Source organism: Haliaeetus albicilla, chromosome 4 (genome assembly GCF_947461875.1).
Source record: "Haliaeetus albicilla chromosome 4, bHalAlb1.1, whole genome shotgun sequence".
Classification (NCBI taxonomy): domain Eukaryota; kingdom Metazoa; phylum Chordata; class Aves; order Accipitriformes; family Accipitridae; genus Haliaeetus; species Haliaeetus albicilla.
The window spans coordinates 48053246-48074910 of NC_091486.1; the positions used below are offsets into that span (position 1 = coordinate 48053246).

Below are 21665 nucleotides of genomic sequence, written 5' to 3' on the forward strand. Positions count from 1 at the left end.
CCTATCAGGTAAACTTCAGTAACTCTCAGTGCACAACAGATACAGCATAAAAGGACTTAAGGTAATCAGCAATTAAAGAGTTTCAAATCAAACTGCTTCATCTTGTTCTTGCTGTAGAATGGGATTGTGCTAATGTAGAGATGCTGTAGTTTAAAATGATGCTTGAGGTATTAATTGTGAATCTGAGTCTGCGACTCTTCAAACAACTAGGATATCAGAACATTGTTGAAATTGCAGATTCCCAGGGAAGTGAAAGATGTAAAAATCTAACTTCATAAGCAGCCATGTTATAGTTTTGGGGTTTTTTTTAGTTAAATTGGAAGTGATCAGGAGAAAGTACTATGTCATTTTAGTTAGAAAACTTTATAAAAAATGAAATGTCTTAATTTTTTCCAGTAAGAAGTTGAGTGTTTTTAATAGGGCAGATGGTTGTTGTAAAATATTCTGAAGTAGAAGGAAATATTTTGTTTAAAAACAATAAAAGTCCAGATTAAAAAAAAAAATAGCCCACCCAATGGTGTTTCTGGACTTATAGTTTGTATTATTTTTCTGCAGTTATGTGATCATATACAATAGTCTTGGATAGTCCAGTTGTCTGATAAATTAATTACTGTGCACATTACAGATTTGACTAGGTAGAATTAGCAAGATTGTGGTCTCTGTCTGCCAGTGCTGCATTGTTCCTTTCACCATGAGGTGTTCGTTTAGGTTTATCAGTGAGTATGTGTTTAGCAAATGTAACTTGCTCTTGTAACAGAAGTATTTGAAGTGCTAGGTTTTATTTTTTTTTGAAAGCATCACAAAATTGCCACAGCATTACAGTGATGATATATAATATAATATAACATAACATAATATAATATTCTTTTCTACCTTCTTACATCTGTGACCTTCAGAACTTTTTCAACAAACACAGCATAACAGGTAGTTTTGAGCATAAGGCAATCTTGAAAGAAAAACAAAAAGTACAAAAAGGAAAAGAAGTCTCACCTCTGTACTTCCCTAATATGTACACACTCATTAAAGTTAAGGGATTCCAGTTTAAGAATCAAGTTCCAAAATGAAACATCATTTCTCAGATTCCAAACAAAATCAAACCCATACTAGTTCCAGTTCAGAACTTCTGCTTCAGACAGAAGCCTTTCTTTTGATTACACTTTTTCACGAAAAGTGTAGTCTTTGTGCAAGCTAACCCTAGAAATTAAAATGCATAGCTGCAATTTCACTATATGACATAAAACTTCACAGAACCTGAGTCATTGGGTTCTCCATCTGATACCCTAAACATCTCCTGTCTCTCAAAGGGCCAAAGTAGACCCCAGTTGTCTTCAGCACTTCTGGGCAGTCGAAGGATCTTCAGGAAGAGATGTTCTTGCAGCTTGCCTTGAATGTGTGCCAGCCATGCAAGGATGCTAGAATTGCTAGAGTTGAAGTAAAACAGTATATGCTAGGTGCCTCACTTCTGCATCTCAGTCTTATTGGTGTGTTTTTATAATAATGTTTTCTAGAATGGTGGTGCTTTAAATAATCTTAACATTTGTTTGAGAGTCACTGCAGAAGCAGAAATTAGAAAGTATAAAATGCAGTCAAAATCCAAAACATAAATCAAAAGTGTCTACATTCTTTGCCAAGTATAAATTCGTCAAGGATAATGTAAGACTTGCATCTTTGTTCTGAAAAAATACTTTTATAAACTATTTATATAATTCACAGTACTATCCATTATCTTTTTTCCAGATGAAAAGGAAAAAATCCCATAGCCAAAAAAGGCTAAAATTCCATGGAAACCACTCTCAGAATGATACCAGGTTACTTGAACACCATTGTCCTCTAATCGCTTCTTGTATAACAGTCCATCATCCCTAAGCACATCAAACTCACAGGTCACAATGTAGGATTCAGGGAGCTGGCAAATAATGGCGTCTTCAGCTAAAAGTGGGGAAAATGTTATTGCTAAAAGTTCTTTGACTGCTTCATGGACTTCAGGTTTATATGAAGTAGATTTCTGTGGTACGTAGCCTCTAATCTTAAATTTGTCAGGAATAATGTCAGCACTTATCCATTTTTTATACTTACGTTTCATACTCTCAGGAACATGGCAATTTCGTAGGACATCTTCCAAAACTGATGGTTCTTTATTAAGATAACGAAAACAGAAGTAGATAACTAGCTTCCGAAACAATAGGGGGACTGAAGCATTCTGCTGATAGGAAGGCAAATGAAAATCTAGCCCCTGTAGTCCTGGATAAAGTAAGACCTGGGCACGTACTTTTGGGAGATCTCTTTTATTCAGCAGTATTTGGCAAATAACCGTAGCAAAATTAGCTCCACAACTGTCACCGCTAATGATGATGAGAGCAGGATCCACATGATACTCTTCTAAATTCCTCATAAAGTATAAGGTGGCATTGAGACAATCGAAATATTGCCCTGGGTATGGGTGTTCAGGAGACAAACGATAACTGAAATGTCAAAGATATTGTGGTTATTGTCAAAGTAATTGTAAAAATTTAATTTGCATTGTTCATTATTGAGTGGTATGGTAGTTATGTAGGCCTTTTTTTCTGAATTTTCAAGATTATATTTGGGTTTAACTAGTGTAGATTGGAAAGACAAATTAATGGTGTTACAGCTAATTTAGAATACCTTGCCTATAAGCATATTTCTAAATTAAATGAAAGGCTAAAGCAAAAAATAGGGAGCACAATCTAAAATAGTAAATATTTTCAGCATATTTCTCAGAAATGTTTCAACTGTGAACTGTATTACCATAAATACTTCTATGTAAAAGTAGCACTTACCCAACAGACACAACCACTGAGTTGCATTTTTTGGCAATATAGCGGCATATTCTTTCAAAGGCTCCTAAAGAGAAAGTTTATAAAAAATGATGTTTTCAAAATCGAATATCCTTTTGAAATGAAAATATAGATCCTTGAACATATGCTCTGTGGAAGGCACTGCAACATGAGACCAGTAAGTAACTTCTGCTATGCAATGCGGTCTTTACATGTTAACATATTTTCTGGTTATTGATCAGTGGCTGTTAGGGCATAATATAAGCATGTAAGAATGGTAATACTAGGAAAAAATAGAATTCTGTCTAGGCAGGTATCACATCTCAGCTGGTGGTCAACAAAAGATGTTGAAGGAGAAGCATAAGCTGAGGACAAGCATATAGTAATAACAAGCATACAAGAAGTTGAGGCTCAGGGTGCTCCTTTGAGATAGAAACTGTGTCTTTATATTTAATGCCCTTGATTAATGTTTCTTCCCTGAATTATTTGAACCACTTCTCGAACCCATGATTTTAACATTGACAACTTTGTGCAGTGAAGAATTCCATAGTTTTCTTACAAAGGTGTAAAGAACCATTTCTATTTGCTCATTTTGTACCTGGCATTCACGACTTCCATTTGGTGACATTAACTCTTGTACTATAAGAAATGGTGGATAATCATTCCCTGTTTAACTTCTCCTGCTGCTCATGATTTTGTAGACATTTAGTGTATCTGTCTTTATCTGTCTTTCCCAGCCTGAAGAGTCATAGTCCATTCACTTATTCTCTGTACAGAAGCACTTTTCTCGCCTGTGCAGCCTCTTTCTGAGTCTTTCCGGTACTGCCATATCCTTTTAGAGGTATGGGAACTAGAACTATAAGCAGTATATTATATTTAGATGCACCGTGGATTTAGTACAGCGGCATAAAGATGTTTCCTGTTTTGTCCTTTCCGAATAATAATTCCTAGCATTTTATTTGCTTTTTGACTGCTACTGTGCGCTAAGTCAACATTTTCAGGCAATTTTCTACCATAATCCCAAGATCTTCCTGCAAGGGAGTAGTCTGCTTAGAGTCCACTCTTTTATTTATAAAAGTTAGGAGCTCTGTTCATCTGTTTGACTTCTCTACACACCATTTCACCTGTCATTTTATTGTCTAATCCTTTGCTATCATAAAGACATTCTGCACTTTTTGAGCCATCCTTTTGCTACCTCGAAGGACTTAGTATCATATCAGCTTTCACCATCTTTTCTCTTTTTGTATATATTGATTAGCAGTGCTCCCAGCACAGATCTCTTTATGGGAATCTCACAGGAACCTCCCACAACCCATCTTTTTTCTGTCTTTTAATCAGTTTTTATCCAAATGAAAGACCTTCCCTCTTGTGTCATGGGTGTGTAGCCTCTTTATGAAGACTCTCTTGGAAATCAAAGTAGGTTTTATCAACTCAGTCTCTTTTATTCATGTATTTGCTGACTCATTTAAAAAGCTTACATTGATTTGTGAAGCATGACTTCCATTTATATGGATTTTACAGAGTAAGTCGTATTTATCTGTCCACTGATTCTGTTCTTCAGTATAGCTTCTGCTAATTTGCTAGTTGCAGACTTCGGGTTTACTAGTCCTTACAAGTCCTTTTGAGAACTTCTAATTATGTTACTTGATTTCCTGTTACCAAGTATCAATTGGAATGCAAATGAAAGCTCACTTACTACAGTCAGTGTCTAAGTATGGGTATTATATTAAGCCATGACATGTGATAAAGCTCCTTCAGTGTCCCAGTTGTACAGTAGCAATTGTGAACAACTACAAATATGCAACTTCGTGGTGTGGATTTTTTCTTCCAGCGAAGGGAATTCACCTTTTGCTTAGATCATAGAGGCTTATCTCTTGAGTCCTCACTGCCACCCAAACTAGCTCTAGAACTAGAAGCATCACAGCTAGTGTCAGCCTAACACTCCACCCAGACTAACATGCTCTGCAGTAAAAGAAGAGGAGATTATTTCTGCCACAGTGCAGAATGGAACCTAAGTTACTAGAAGTTGCATTATTGTTTCTCTGTGAAGCTAAACGAAGCTAGGTAGACTCTCAAACTCATGTGCAGATAAACTGAAGTCTGCCTAACATAGTGCTAGTGGAGACTTACCTTTTGAAACAGTAAAGGATTCAAAACCCACAAACTTCCCTGTCTGACCCCTGGAATGAAATCTAGATTTCCAGGTTAGGTGCCTTGGTTTCCAGACAAAGCACCCATAGACTTGGTTGCTCAGAAAGAGATCCAGAACAGTTAGGAGGCTGAGCCAGCAGCTACCCAGACAATCAAAGGATCATCTCCCTTTCTGAAAAAGAAATAAAGTATTCTGTGCAGTGTTACTGCAAGAATCAAACTCCCCCAAATTGGCTCTATTTTAATTTTTTTCCATTTTTTTTCCCCCCTCCATTTTGATTCCTTGTTTGCATGAATGGGAGTATATTTATGGATTTTTTTTAATGTATTCTTTAAATTCTTTCTTGGACCATGTTATATCTTTTAGACTTCCTTTGATGCATGGACTGCAAGCTGAGAATGCTTTTGTAGTGTTTCTACACAGAAGTTGAGTGCTGAGTACAGTATATCTTAAATTCTGTACTTTGAGGCCCTATCCAAACTTACAGGAAACATTTTAGTCCAGTTGAGATCCAAACCTAAAAATTTCTCCTTGAGAAGTAACCAAAGCATTGTTCCAAAGAGTGAAGCCAGAGTGTATTCTTTTTAGCAACAGCTTTGCCATTTTGATGATACTGTAATTGTTCCAGAAAGTAGATCTAGGCTGAATTCCATATCAGCCTAAAAGGATTTTAAGGTACATTTCCAGAAAAGATGGAGTAATGAGGAGAAGGAGGAAAGAGACGTGGATTCCAGCCCTTGCTCCAGGCCTGTTGCTATATCTTATTGTCACCTAGCTATTAGTTAAGGTACAGGAACATCCTGTGAGCTAACTTTCCTCACAGTGACCTAAGCATATGTTTTGTTTTAATGGTCTCTCTTTCTCTGCCCCAGCAAACTGAATCTTTCTCAGAACAGCTTCAAAAGGAGGAGGAGCAGAGTCCCTCTGCTGTTAGCTGACAGCTGATTGAGGGGTTTCTGGATCACAGTTCTGGATTTAGAAGCCTCAGATCTGCTAAAAGCTGCTTTCATCAACTTTGCCTGTAGCCCAGAGGAAGTCGAAATGTGATTACCCTTAACTGTGCACTAGACTATTAATTCCACAAGGTGCTTTGCAGTTAGTATTGTGATTGCAAAGACTATTGTCATTAGGAAGGACAGGTGAGATATTGACTGACACATGTCTGAAGGTAAAAATATAAAGGTTTGGATTTGGTTTTAAAAATAAAACTTGCTGATTTCTTACTAATGCTCCCAAATGTGCCAGCGCCTCCATGAAAATATAGTATTCCTCTTCTTTTGCCAGTAGGTGGCTGTTTAGGCTGATAAATCCTCAAGGGTACCTCATCTACTTTGAGATCTTTGATAAGAAGTTTTGAATCTCTCCGTGGTGGTATTCCATCTAGCACAACTCGCAATAAGCTTAAATCACTGCAGATCCCTAGCTTCTCCAAAATCTTTCCCTGTTGAAAAGAAAGAATTCGGAAGAAGAGGAGTAATGTAGGCTTGCTTCTGAATAGATAGCATTATTATATGTACATGCAGTTCAATAGATACAGTATACATATAGTTATTTTTTTTAATTTTTATGTGAAACAGTTTTCCAATGTAAAGTGGCTGCAGTTTGACAGATGCACTGAAAAATCTAAATAAGCTTTTCAGATTAGTCATATCAGTTTTATGAGTTAATTTAACATGCTTTGGTTCATATAACAATGCTTACAGGCTTCAGGGGGGTGAATTGCTCCTTCTTCTTTCCTTTTTTTTCTTAAGCCGTTATCTTCCAGCTCACAAATATCCTACCAAAATAAAAGTGAAATCCCCAGTTTTAAGAAAGTTAACTTACCGAGATCATGGTTGTAATCAACAATGAATGGAAAAAACGAAGCTTTAGAGGTTGGTCAATTCCAGGTGGCAATTCTGAATTTAAAAAATCATAAAATAACGCCCCCAAAAACAGTGCTGGTATTATAACAGGCAAAATGAAAACCATGCCTATTATTGCTAAAGTTGTATAAACAGATGCCATTTCACTTCAATAGAAGTGAATGCTAAAAAAACCTATGCTGTCTTAAGCCTTGTTTTTAGGTGTTTCTGCGGTGTCTTCACAGGAGACTAAGGACTCGGTTCATAAGCAGAAATAAAAGTTTATTAATGTTGCAATACCCTAATTTTCTCCACCCTTCTTTTGCTAATGATACTATTGGCAACACTTCCTTAAACTAAAAAAAAGGGGAGGGGGAAGTTTTTACCCTTTACAAAAGGTGGAATTCAAAGTATATGGAATTGATTTATATCATGAGTTCTTCACTAACAATGAGAAATGATTATTCAGAGGGGCCCTTATTTGAAGATTGTCTGTGTTTGGTTTGTTGTGGATTCATTATGGATGGACATTCCTGTTGTAGCATTTAATTTTAGTGATGTGAGGCTACTTCTAGTTGTCATCAAGGTGTATACTCTGAGAAGAAAAATACTCAAATCCTCATTTTTTTAATAAACTTTGTTTCATAGTGGAGCGCACAGACACATTCATGCCTTAATTTTGGTTTAAATAAGAGTACGTTTGCTCAGTGTATAACCTGGCGATATGCTCAAGCAGAGAGATTTACCCTGTTTATGTGATGTATGTCTACGTTATGTTAGCCGCGCAAGATGTTTTATGCATAGATATTGTTCTTCACACTGGAGTAAGAGTACAAGTAAGATCAGTACTAGACAGTGCAAGTCTTAACGTACATTAAGGTCTGTGCAGATACGTGGTGATGTGTTTGTAGATTTAAGCCACTATTGTTTCTGGTAAAAGATTTTCACTAATTAAACTCTCAGAATTTTATATTCATTGTAATTCTTGTTTGTAGTTCAATATAGAGGCATTATGAATACATGTATATTAGTGAGAGATGATTAAAGTTGGTGGCAGTTGTTTGGTGAAGTAATTTTTCTGGTTTGTGTTCTTCTTACCGGAATTTCATTTTCCACACAATTTTAAAGTTACAGTTCCCAAACTTTTTCCCTGTCCTGGCTTTTAAAGTGAAATTCCAGCCTGAAAACTGAATTGGTCCTTAGCTTCATTAGTACAGTTTAAAGCAAAGCAATCATGACAGCTGATTTGCACAATTTTAGCTTGTGGAGATAAGAATATGTGGGATAAAGCAACATACGTTTGTGAAATAGGCAAATCATCAGCTGTTCATAGTAAGGGCTTTTTCTTTGCTGATGTTGGCTGATTTGGGGGTGCCTTTCCTTTACATGGAGCACAAATTTAGCAATATAGTTAATTACAAATGTCAGACTGTAGAGTGTTGAAGCCAAACCCAGATACCCATGGTCAATGCTTATTCTCTCCTAAGCTTATCAGCGTTTATCCATAGGGCTTTTTCTGCAACACAGCAGGGTCATCCTATTGATGTTTTTGGTTATTAGTTCTGTAAATAGTTTCTATGTAGTGTGATATAATAGCACAGGCTGTGGGGTTTTTTTTGAGTATTTGTTTTGCCATATATTCCCAGAAAAGCAGCAGAACAACACAGTTCTTACTAAGAGCTTATTTCTGATGTCTGTGCCATCAATCAAAATATCCTGAAATAAATTACCACATGGAGATCAGCTTTGAATATTGTATTTCAGCATTCTTGACAATTTCTTATGTTTGAATCCTCAGAGGAGGAAAATTCTGTGCTTTCAGAAGAACCTGTAATCAAGAATAGTAAACTCATAAAGGCACTTATTAGTGGAGTGGCAGTAAACGAAACTTTTAAGAGCAACCACTAACAATTTAATTAAATCCATGATATTTGGAATAGATCAGTTCAGATTATGAAAGCTTCATATCGAAGAGGACATCTACATCTTCTGTAGCTGTATAAGCTGTTGCTGACACTGTATTGGCAGGAGTCTTTTCTTCACAGTATTCGGTGAGTCAACAATTAAACACCTTTAATAAAAAACAAAACACCTCACAGATGCCATCTCTGTTTTGAAACTTTGATGGATCTGATAAGAGTGGAAGGAATATTTCTTTACTGTCTTTTATTTTAAAATAAATTTTAAAAGGGACAGTTTGGGGTTTTTGTTTGTTTGCTTTTTGATGTTATGCCCTGGCAGTTGTCTTCAGTAGAATCTGTTGTTACAGTCGTGACAGTCTGAATAAAAATGTTTCAGTTATGCATTATAGCCCTTCTGTTGTTAAAGAAATGTTGGTTAAGTAATGTTTCAGAATAATACCTTAATATTTTACTCTTAATCTCTTAATATCTTAATATTTTACTCTTAGAGCATAGTCTGAGTATGGTCAGAGCATATTCTAACTGTATGCTGTGGCAGCACCTCAGTCCTTCCTCCCTGTCCTGTTACCACAGTTTCCATGTTTTTCCAGAATCAAGCAAATCCCATGGTCTTAGAGCTACTTTGTCCCTCTGGGGATGCTCATATTCACAAGTATTTCATGATATTTGGTGCTTTATATTCCAAAATGCTCATGTGACTCAATCCTGCTGCTGCATGTCCCTTTTCTCCTGATGCTTGTTCAGAGATGCTTCAAATATTTCCAGTCTGGTCAGCCATTTCTATACCTGTAGATGTATGGGTAGAAATATCTGTGATCACTGTCAGTCTCTCACGTTTCTAACAGTCAGTGGGGTTTTTGGTGTTTTTTTTCCCCAATTGTTTTTGAGGTGTTAAATGATCAAAAAAATATTTTATTCCCTTTCAATCCACTCCATGAGGTGAGCACCTAACATCTTTGCAAACAAAAAGGCTTCTTCTCTTTCTGGCAGTAGATAGATAATCCATCTAGGATAAAAAGCTACTAGTAGTAGCTCCTTAAACTGTAGGCGTTTACTGATGTGCTTTGCTACATCCGTTCCTTTATTCTTTCAGCAAGCTCATTGCAAAACCCCACCTTCCACAAAGTCTTTACCTATACGTAGATGAGAACAGCCTTGCATTAGCTGAGGAAGATTCAAGAGATTCCACTAAACTGGAGAAAATTAACAGCTTGGAGTTTGGCATTGTAATGTGCGTTATGGATATGCATACAGTTCTTTATTCTTATAAGTCAGCTACTCATTGCTCACAAGATTGATACTTTATTTGTTGAATTTAGTGTTGCTGGAGACTGACATGTTTAATATACCAGTTGGCGATCACAGAATTGGCAATAATTCAGTAAATTCTTCCCATTTTCTCATCAGTGGGCCTCTTTTTATGCAAGAAGTTAGTCACCCCTAAAAGTCGTTCTTTTCTTAATTTTTCAGCGTATTTCTAATGGTCATAGTAATGGTGGGAAGGCGAAGTATTATAACAATACCTATTCAAAGAAATACGCTCTTTGCTGTTTTTCCCCCAGCTTAACCTATTGGGTTTTGTAAGGTTTATGTAGATGTGGAATCACAGACCTCTTTGTAGGTTGAGAATGCATAAAACTCATCAACTTCACATCAGTTGTTCATCAGCATGAGAGGCAGGCAGCTTTCAAACCAAACACTAATAAAGGCAGAAGTGTCAGGGGTAGTTGGTGCTAATGTTATGCTAATGTCAGGTGTTACTGTTTTTCTTGTAATGTCTTCCTCTAAAATATTGCAAAACATTTAACTTCTGATTGTAGGCTGTGTTAGGAAACACAGCCTACAAGTAGCCTGTAGTTAGTTGACTATTGTGGAGCTACTATGTGTAATACAGGAAATACTACAAGGATTAACTAAAGCATGGTAAAGTAGCCAGCTATAATGACTGAGGTGTCGATTCCATCAAGTACAGCCAGGCTTAATAATTAACTGGAGGGCCCAAAGCTAAGAAAACAGGAAAAAATAATGTATTCCAAAGAAGAATTAAAAGCAGAAATAATAGCTTCTGATACGTTCCTTTTTTTTTTTTTTAATGTACATTTCAAAATGAAACACTGGTAAATATAATTTGCCTGGCGTGCCTTTTTTTTTTTTTTTTTTTTCCCCTCCAGGTAATTTAGTAGGACACTTAGGCTCTGTAGTGCAATTTAACTAACTTCAGTTTTGCCAAGTAGAGTATGTAAGAAACTTACTGTCCTCCATTTCACATTTCTTTTCTTGTATTTATGTAAACAAATGACTGAAAGCATCTCAGAGCTCTTCATACCTGTAAGCCTTAGTCTTCCAATCTGCGAGATGGATTTAGTATGCCCTTTACAGTGACAATAAGAAGCTTTAAGAAATTACAGCTTGGTACACGCTCTATGATACTGTTTTTTAAAGGTGCTATGTATTTGCTTGATCTATGTCCTTCTTCATTAAGCCTGCCTCCTACCTACCTTTCGGTGTCCTCCCTTTTTGTTATCTCCATCTCCCCACCCAAATTAGTAGCTACTCCCTATGCGTTTTGCTCTTACTCATGACTGAAAGCCATCTTTCATTTAGTCTGCCGTAAATCTTTATTTTAACCTTTCTTCCTCTAAGTTATTCTTTCAAGTTGAAACCTTCCAAAAGACTCCTGGGTTAAACACCTGCTAACAAGTTCTGCAGTAAAAAGCTGTACTGTATATATAAAAAAAAAATCAAATAAAAATGGTGAGAAATATTATATATTAGCATTCAGTGATGGAAATTCAGATCTTGTGCTGTACAATTCAGAGCAGATATATTTTTGAAATGGTGACTTGACAGAAGGTTTTTGTTATGTAGCATTTTGAAACATGGACGAGTTCTTGAATATATGTGTCTCGGTTCTGTTCCTCAGAATGGATGAACTCTGCTCCACACAAATGGAGTCCAAATAAACTGCTCTGGAACATCCACCTGGGATTTCATGACAGGTCACCACACTAAAATGTATTCTTATTAAGTTGTAAGTGGCCTGAACAGAAATATAAAAACTGAACTGGCCTTAATTTGCTGTAGCCAGATTTGTCTGAGACTCGTTACTCTAAATATTTAGGTTAGCAGTTTCTTCACTATCACGAGAGAGTCAGCAAACACAATGAATCATTGAGGTAATGGGTAATCAGAGAAAGACGATTGACAGGAATAAAAACAGCCATAGTTTGCAGGATTATGCCTATTTATTTCAGGAGCAGTACAGAGAATGTGTGTCAGAGAGAGAATAATGTTAAATGCTTTTAAATAAATAATATTATTTATAAATAATAGAGTTAATAAATGTGGAATGTTTTCTAATTGCCTGCTTATTTTTCAAATTACTTGCTGTTGTATATTGACTTTTAACTACAGTGGTACAAAGAGGTAATGTAAAGATGGCAAAGCAGAAGATAATTGAAGTTGTAGACTTCTGTAATAAACCACTGTAACTTGATTAGTTTAGAACAGGTAATCTAACTTGAAAATTGTTATGACTTAAAACATGCTCTGTTATTAAACATACAGCCTTAGTATATGAAGGCATAACAACAGGTTCAGTAAAAATATTTAAGTCTAGGACACAGATTGACCTTTTGTAATGTCTTTCGGGTAGTCATATTCTGTGCCCAGAGCACAATGAAATTTGCCAGGTTATTCTGCTGGCATTGAAAAATCAGTTGTGTACTGACATCTGGTGATCAGAATGATGCACAACAATTTGCTTTCCCTTTCTTAATTTAACATCTTCTTGTAACACAAAGCTGTTCAAATAGTGTCAAGACATCCCAGCTGTACTGAACTTTCCAGCATTTCACTAGTTTTCAGGTCCTGAGAGTGTTCTGATATGTTCCTGAATCCTTTTATTTGTGATATACTGCCACTTTACATTGTTCCTCCATGGGAAAGTGCTTCCTGCTTCAGACAGTGCAGGCCTACAGTTAATACAAGCTCTTTGTAAAGTAACTGATATTAGTGTGTATTCCTGTATATCTTTATCTGTATAAAATTTATATGCATTATTTTTTTAATAGATATTGTATTCCTTAACCAGTACTTTTTATAATATCTGTAGTTCCAGCCTAACCCTTTTCCTGACCTCTTTTCCTTTCCTTCTACTTCTTTCATGTCTATGCTCAAATCTTTTCTGCTGTTTTCAATTCTCTTTAAGCTTGCCTCAAATTCAGCTTCTAGCAGATATAGGCTTTGATAAATCATTGATCATGCTTATTATACACTTTAACCTGTAGATTCATGCCCTATCACCTGCCCCAAGTAGTCTTCAAATCGCAGTTTGTGTATTAATATTACCAGAGCTTTATTAAGCCAAACTGCATTGCAAAACAGTTGCCATGGGGACCAGATCTTTTATGGGTACAGGAGAAAACTCTGAAGAGGTGGTAGAGGAAAGAAAGGTATGTTCACCTGATTTTGCCTGTCATAAGAGAAAATGAAGTAAAAGCCATCACCAAATCAATTTATTGGGTAAAAAGAAGACATGCAATGCAGAAATTTAAGAGGATGATTTAAGAAAAGGAAAGTTGAGGGTGTTTTTAAAAAAATCTTTGCAAGGAAGGAGGGATAGGAATCAGGAAAGGAAAGCAAGAAATGGAATTTACATCAATCTTAGAAAATCTACTATGTTTTCCAGGCCTTTATTTCCAGATTGGAATGCTATGACAAAGAGCTAAAAAAACTTGCAGATGGCACCAGGTCACTTTTGCACCATGATCCTCTAATTGTTTCTTGTACAGCAGCCCATCATCTCTAAGTATATCAAATTCACATGTCAAAATTAAAGCCTCAGGAAGTCAAGCAATAACAGTCTTCAGCTAGCAGTGGTGCAAAAACAGTGTAAAGCATAGGCTTGATCAGTGTATAGACTTCTTTTGAGAATGGATGTGTTGTACTTGGTTTGTAGCCTCCTAAACTCATGAGGGATGTAGTCAGGACTCACCCATTTCTGATACTTCAGTTGCAAATCTTCTGGAATATGACAACCTTTAGATATTGCTTCCATGATTGACAAGTCTTTATTAAGTTACTTCAAACCAAGAGCAAGGGTTCATTCCTTTAACAAAATGGGGACTCTCTCATTCTGCTGATAAGAAAGCAAATTAAAGTCCACACACTAGAGAAAAGGATATATTAGGATTTGTGCTCTCAGCTTTAGATCTCTTCTGTTCACCAGTGCTTGGGCAACAGCAGCAGTGAGTGTACCTTCACTACTATCTCCACAGATGATAATGCGAGAAGGGTCTACTCCATAATCTTGTGCAGTCCTCATAAAGTGTATGATGGCAGTTAGACAATCTGTAAACTGGGTTGGATATGGATGCTCAGGAGCTAAGCGATACCTGAATAGTAGTGAAAGTGTTTTAACATAGTCATATCTATGTTAAACGGTGAATGGTCCCGTTGTCTTTTCATTCATATGTTTCTTTCTGAGATAGGAAAATATTCTGAGATTATAATTACAGCAATAGACTTGATAATAATTATTGCTTTTTATGTATTATTTTCTACTATTGTTAATGTTTGGGGGAGTCAGTACACTATTCTATCATTGCAAAATACCTCTAGCTATCTTTTAGGTGACTGAAGGCACATGCTGAGTTATGGTAGAACTAGGTGGCAAGGCAGATATGTATGAATCAGTTATCAGCAATTCTAGTTAGAAACTGAAGTGAACATTTCCCAACAAATTGTTAGAGAATACGAGCACAGAAAATTTATAATGAAAATATGAAGGTTTTCAGTGGCTTTGTATAAGCTGAATTCTTTATAAACAGAATCAATAAGAGTTAATGGTTCTTCAAGTATTTTAGCATGTAAATAGTAATTAGTGCAATTTTAATCAATTGCAGAGACATCAACTCTTTTCCTGACCTTTTAGAAACTGGTTCTTTTAAAAATGCATTACAGTTCATCAGAAAAATATTGTGAATGTTCATCTCAGGTTGATTGCAAGTTAAATGTGGATACCCCCCCCCTAGTTCTTCAGAACTACTAGTAAAATAAGTATTTAGTAGTCTGGGCAACTGCGCTTTTAACAGAAATAGTTAGACTTCAAACACAGTGTTGGCTTTCAACCTAAGTTGGCTTGGATATGGCTTTAGGAAACAAAAACATTCTCACCTCTTAGTGGTGGCTACAAACTATAAAATTATTATAATGGTTTTTATTTGGAAATAAGCAAGTAGGGATTAGTTGACTAATTCTTCCTAAGAGTAATGAGTGCTGGTGAAACACATGTGATCATTAAATGTAAGTACTGCATGCACTTTACAAGGAACTTGGCTTGCGGTGACTACACATTAAAGACTTACAAACCTAGAAGGAGGCACAAATGGCTCTCATATTGTGTGTCTGGATTGACGGATTGACTCCGCTTACCCAACAGACACAACCACTGAATTGCTTTTTCTAGCGAAATAGCGGCATGTTCTTTCATAGGCCCTTGTAAAACAAAATATTTCAATGGAATTGTAATGTGCTTTAAAAATAAGTTGAATGAAAATATTCTGAAATTCTTGTCTCTATTCTGTGATTAATGCTACACTGTAATTCTCTTATTGTGGCATGGCCTAATCTGGACATTGCTCAAAATTTCATTACATCTGTGGCAATCTTCTTGGCAGTAAGAAACCTGGAACTTACACCAATGCATTGTTTCAGTCTCCCCTTTGAAAAGTTAGTTAATAGAAAGCACCACTGCTGCCACTTCTAAAGTGGTATTGAAGATGAGAAGTTATTTTAAAATATAAACAAACACAAAAAAACCCTGCTAAATCTAGCACAAGAATTTTTCTTGTGCATGAGCCACCATCTAATCTCTTATGCCTTTCCATTTCAAATGCCCAAATGTATTTTTTTCCTTGTTTTGCCACTGTAAAGACACACAGCAGTATATACACATACACAGAAGCTTGCACACGCATGCGAACACAAATTGGGTTCTTTTTAAAATAAGAAATAAAATTCTGATGAGATTTTCAACTTTTCTCGTAAGCATCAAGGAGAAGAGGGAAGAAAACAGTTATAATAGATGATCAGAGAGTAAAAGTTCTAGATACACGACCTGTATAAAGACAATATGCCTACTGCCTGTAAATAAAATTATTCTGCTCTCCTGAAATTAATTTTGTTATTTATAATGCTTAACCTACTAACTCTTCTTGTCATTTAAGAAATACTGTATCAGATCAGAAACTACATAGTATTTGTAGCTATAGCTCATATTATTTATATTACTTACAAATGCTTCCAAACTGTCCAACTCCTCCGTGAAAATAAAGGATTCCTCTTCTTTGGCCAGTGGTTGATATTTTTGGCTGGTAAGTTCTTACTTTAACCTTTCAAACCTTAAGTCTTTGATAAAAAACATTTATCTTTTAATGGTGGTATTCCATCCATTACAGTCCTGAGGAAATAGACCTCTGAGGTGATACCTACTTTTCCCAAAAGTTTTGTCCGTTAATAAAGGGAAAGAAATGACAAATTAGTGCAAATTTCCATCTTACGTGGAGATTGATCATGAAAAATTTAAAATTCCATGGTCAATTCAGACTTTGTCTCCTGATGGTTCTTATGATGAAGTGGCCAGTTATGATGATGATTTGGATACATCTTCATTGTAATGTAATACTTACCAAAATTTGAAATTCGAAGAGCAGTAGATTTGACAGGAATGGATGAACTTACCTTCCATAGCTGCCTTGTGTCCATGCTTCCCCAAAAGCAAGGCCTGCCTGAGAGTTGCTTTCACAGAAGCACAGTAACTTGGCTCATTAATACCATTGTACATCTCTGGCAAAAATAGTACTATCTAGCAGAATATAGGGTTAGCTTTGGTGGTAATTTCTAGATTATATTAGAAATGTTAGATGAGAGCATGGTGGTTTTCAAATTATTTCATTATTCAGTGGTGAAATTCTGGCTTAGTTTTTATCAGTAGGAAAAAAATCAAACTATTAATAGTAGATAAGAGAAGGTGTCAAATACTTCAACTTGTCAGGTGTTTAAGTAGCCATGTGCCTGAACAAAATAAGGAGAGAGTAGTTACAGCATTTTAAACTTTAACTTTGGATGAAGAAATGTGGCTAATACTTTAGTTTCCCAGCTGAAACTACTTTTTAACTTGCAGAAAAAAAACTCTGTAGCATCTACCACAGCTGGCCTCCTGAACAAGAATAGCTTTGAACCTTAGCTTGATCCTCTCACAGCTTAGTGATTCTTACTTAAACACTCAGGCTGAAGATTCTTATGTCACTCTAAGCTAGTCTACTTCATTGCATCTCCATGTCTTTAAGCTGTTTTCAGTTGTAGTCTGCTCTAGTCTCTTCCTGCTCAAGATGCAAAATATGAGGCAGTATCGCTGTATTTCCACTATATTGGATTAAATTTTGTACTTTTCTTCTTCAGCAGTAGACTTCTCTAATGAGTAATTTAATTTCTTGTGTTGCTGTGATTCATGTGTATGTATTTCAAAAATAATTGCACATACAAAGGTATATGCTGAATGTATCTTAAAAACCCACAATAAGTCTTGTGGCTTTCACCTCACATTTCCCAGACCTCATGTGGCTCAATAACGTGGTCCTGTTAAATTTGATGTTGGTATCCTATTTTAGGCCATTTGAGGAGCTGATCCCATATGCAAGAAGGATCATCTTGTGGCCAAGTTTTAGTCTCATACCAATTCCTTCTAAAGAACTCCTGTATGATGACCATGGGAAAATAATTTGTTTTTTTAATCCCAATTCCCTCTGGTATTTTCTTTCCTCACACTAATACTTTTGTAACAGCAAAGGTTAAACCTGTAATTAGCTGTATTGTTTGTATATAATACAGAGATCATCTTTTGTCTTGGAAATACTAAAAAAAAATAAATAGGAGTCCCCGTCAACTACAGTGTTGGCAGTCCGACATCTCATTTTCGTTAAACCTGCAGTAGTTTCATGGGTCAACTTTCATAGAGATTGGCATTTATGTATATTCCTCTTAGTCACTTCACTGTTAGCTGTGAATATCTTCTATGAATTACCTGCAACAACGTACACTTATGGCAGACATCTGTAATTAGTATCATCATGCATAATCTTCATAGTTACTTCTGTTAATATGCAAATTAAATTTTAATCTTCTGTTGTTGTTTTTAATTGTATTGTTTTAAATTGTACAGCTCCTGTGAATAGAAGTTCTACAGGAATGAGCAGAATTTGCATTTTTGCTTTGTTTTCTGACTCAAGTCTTTTTTTTTTTTTTTTTTTTTTTTTTAGTATATATGCTCCCTCATAGTGAGGTATTGGGTTTTGGTGTACAGTTTCTGGAAAAAAGTGATCACTTGCATGACAGCGCAAGACTGGGCTGTGTGTACATAAAGGTACACTTAAGAGTCTAGCTAGACTATGGATCACTGATTTCTTTATTACTTTCAGGATCTTCATAAAACTTGTTCTTTTGGAGGTGATTACCCAAAGTCAGTCAAACATGACCTACATTTTGACATTTGTAAATAAGTGTGACTGCTTAGTAGTATAATTTGTAGACAATAATTGGACAGTTTGGTTATGTATTAAGGATCTTCTAACACTATAGCTGACATGACAGCTTGAAAATTAATAAAGACTTACACGTAGCCTAAGACAAAGTATGGGACTAGAGAACTGTGACCTCATTTGAAGTGTTGTCTAACTCAGCCTGTGCAGTCATACTAAGTGCAACAGTGTCTGGCATTCACAGTGAAATACTGAAAAACTGATTTCCTCTGGCAACCACTGGCATGGAGATTTCTATGCACCAGGAGAAAAGCTGTGTAAGAGCTGAGTTAGCTTAGATACATGTTCAAGCAAAAGACGAGGGTCTACAGCAGCATGCATATAGTAATGTCTGTGGGAGGGATGCGACAGCTGTGCTATCTGTGGTGTTAGGGTCCTTTGTTCTCTTTACACAGGTACAAAGACCTACCGTGTACACCCCAGAACTCATCTGAATTGCACTTTTTGCCAGCCCTTCTACCTAAATCACTACTAGAATAAACTGGGTGCAAGAAGCTTACAGAGCTATTAACACAGTAGGTAGCATAATTTAGTCAGCCCCTCAATTTCCCAGACAGAATCAGTCATAAGTCCCCTGGCTATTGTTTAGCTTTACTGATAATGTCAATTTTTCTTCTTATAGACTGAATATTAGGTGAAAAAATAAAGGATGAGTTAATAGATTTTTCAGCGAAGAAGTTTTATTAACATTAAGATGTAGCTGGTTTTATTTAAGTATATCCTCATAGGTGAATGCAGACATTACTTCATAAAATCTGTTAGATTGGGCACAACTACTTCAAAGTGGTTTGTCTTCAGTGGCTTCACATGCATCATTTGTCCCAGTTGAAGACTGGATATGCTAGTAAACTTTAATTTTTCCTGTAGTTTTAACATCATGGGTTGTCATCCCTTGAAAGGATTTGGCTACTTTATCATAAGTAATTGGCCTAACAGCAATACCAAGAGTTGCTACATGACTGGGACTTCACTTGCACTTAAACTTTTGTATAACTATACATTAATATTCTTAATCTTTCTGCTCCTTTGAGGTGATGTGGTACAGTGCTTTTGCTTGGCCTCTCACTGGCCAGCAGGAAGGATATAAAATTATAAGATCAGAAGTTAAAAACTACATCAATCAGTAAATTTCTACATTCTGCAGTTTAGCTTTTTACGTATGAATTACACAAAGATAAAACTTTGTCTGATGGATAAAGAGTATTCATACAGTGTTTTGAAAATGTGGAAGTCTGCACATTGTACAGTAGATGTAAGAAAATTTAATTTGACTTCTATTACTATCCTATTTTATTGCATTGCTTTACTATTGTAGCAGTGTTCAGGCCTGGGTGGGGCACTTCTCAAGAGACATGAGTCACATTCTTAGGAGCTTACTGGCTGACTTCAAACAAAACTTAATAAGCAATGTAACAGGGAAAAGGAGGAAGAAATTATAACATTAGAACATGGAATCAAAGTGAAATGTAATGCATAAGCCAAGGAAACTGAAGGTTTTTTTCACAATATAAAACACTAAAAGAAAAGAATCTTGATTTAGGTGTCACAGGAAAAGTGTTTTTAAAGTGACAGAGGCAACAATTAATTCAGGAAAAGATAACTGATGAAACAGATGGACAACTGGAAGTCTCATTTTAGTTTTGAAGAGAAACAAGGATGAAAAACAAGGGAGGATCAAAAATGTGCCAAAAACAGTGACACAGAAAGACAGCTTTAATATTATGTGTACTATCTCAAAAAAGAAAGTCATATTGAAAGGCAAAAGATGATGAATGTGGCAGCTGTCTTTCAGATGGCTCAGTAGAGTCATACAGTTGTAGAAGAGAACTGAGATCACGGACATCATTTAGTTGCTCATTCTCTAAATAAGCACTGTGTTATACAGAGCAGAGAAGTTCCACATACACAGTGCAGTAAGCTTCTTAAGCCTTCCAGCACTGCATTGAGGCAACAGGATTAAAAAGCTAAAAGATAGGCCATCAGAAAAAACTGGGAATTACACAGTCTGCAGAATTTTATTTTTCCGTATTGTTACCTTTGGTGCTGTATAGCAAGCAGTAGAGTCTGTTATACCCAGCTGAGCTGAAGGGATCTGCAGTGGTGCTCACATCACCAAATTAATACAGTTGCATATTTGCAATATATTTAAACATTGATTCTAAAAAAAGCTCACCAATGCATTACCCCTCTAACAAACTCCAGCTTTAATCAAGTTTTACTTACCAGACCAAACAGGAAGTTCAGGACGTGATGAAAACTGTAAAGCTTTTGGCGCTGACTAAATCCATGAGGGATTTCTGCCTTGGGGTGTTAATAATAGAATGCCATTGCCACAAAAACAGTCAAAACAGCAAGAAAAATCACCAGGAGGAGTTCCATCTCACTGTACTGTTAGGAGTCAAATGGAAGAACCAGCGGTGGCTTCCTTCCCCCTCTGACTTTTGATGGATTTCTGAAGGTAAAGGCACAGGATTAGCAATTCTCTTTATATCCCATCATCCAGCTTTTAAAAATGCCAATCGGAAGATGAAAGCATGTGGCAATCAAACCATACAATTAAATAGACAGTAACAATTAGTCGTGGGAGAGGCTTGCGTAAGCAGTTTTTCCTATTTGCAGCTAACATGTTTTGAGTCTGTGCCCATCACCACAGAACCAGTGCTTGATATATCATTTGTAGCGTCAGTGTTATGAGAAGACAAAAACTTACTATGTCTCTTCCTATTTCTTGAATACAGTCAAGTCTCTATTATTTCTGAGTTCCTGTGAGTTCCCACAGAACAGGATTTTTGAGTAATCATCTTCAGAGCTGCTCAGTTTCTTGATTTATTGTGCCTCCACACCTTACTTCTTCAGAGTTTTAGTGAAATCAAGGTTTCAGTGTCACAAACACATTTCATCGCCTTTGATGACTGATTTTGGACACTGCTATGCCATTGCATCTTTGAGTCTAATGGAACCAGAAGCAGCTGCAGCCTGAAGTGGCAATGCTTTGCATCTTGCTTCATCCTCCTTGATGGCTTTTCTCCAGCAGGTGAAAGCCTGTACCACCTGTCATGTTTGTTTGGTGTTTGTTTTTTTAAGGGCGTCTTAGTTGAGCCTCACAGTACTGCAGTCTCTGTCTTCTCATGAATATATTACTTACAGGAGTCATTCCAGGTAGAAATACTATTCCAGCTGATGAAAACTAGACTTGAACTTCATGGTTTCAGTGCTAGTAGCAATGACTAGGCATCAGCAGCCTGCTCTTTTCTGTGTGCTCTGTGGTGAGCTTTAGGATCTGTGCCTTCCTCTGGAACTAACCTATTTTTCAGTACACAGATCATTAGCGATAAGATTTAACCTGAAAC

The 21665-nt window shown here is 36.3% G+C and overlaps 2 protein-coding genes and 1 pseudogene across 2 annotated transcripts in view; 1 reads left to right on the forward strand and 2 right to left on the reverse strand.

The window, feature by feature from the left end:
* The window catches only part of DHRS3 (dehydrogenase/reductase 3), an 82502-nt gene that overhangs the window by 7254 nt on the left and 53583 nt on the right, over positions 1–21665 (forward strand). The window lies entirely within an intron of this gene.
* On the reverse strand, positions 784–7300 carry LOC104316791 (arylacetamide deacetylase-like 4). Its single transcript, XM_009917347.2, has 4 exons — positions 6775–7300; positions 6175–6391; positions 2802–2865; positions 784–2462 (listed from the first exon to the last, which is right to left on the reverse strand). Exons 1-4 carry the CDS (start codon positions 6955–6957, stop codon positions 1688–1690), a joined length of 1239 nt encoding a protein of 412 aa, XP_009915649.1. The 5' UTR covers positions 6958–7300; the 3' UTR covers positions 784–1687.
* LOC104316794 (arylacetamide deacetylase-like 4) lies at positions 12451–20741 on the reverse strand (annotated as a pseudogene).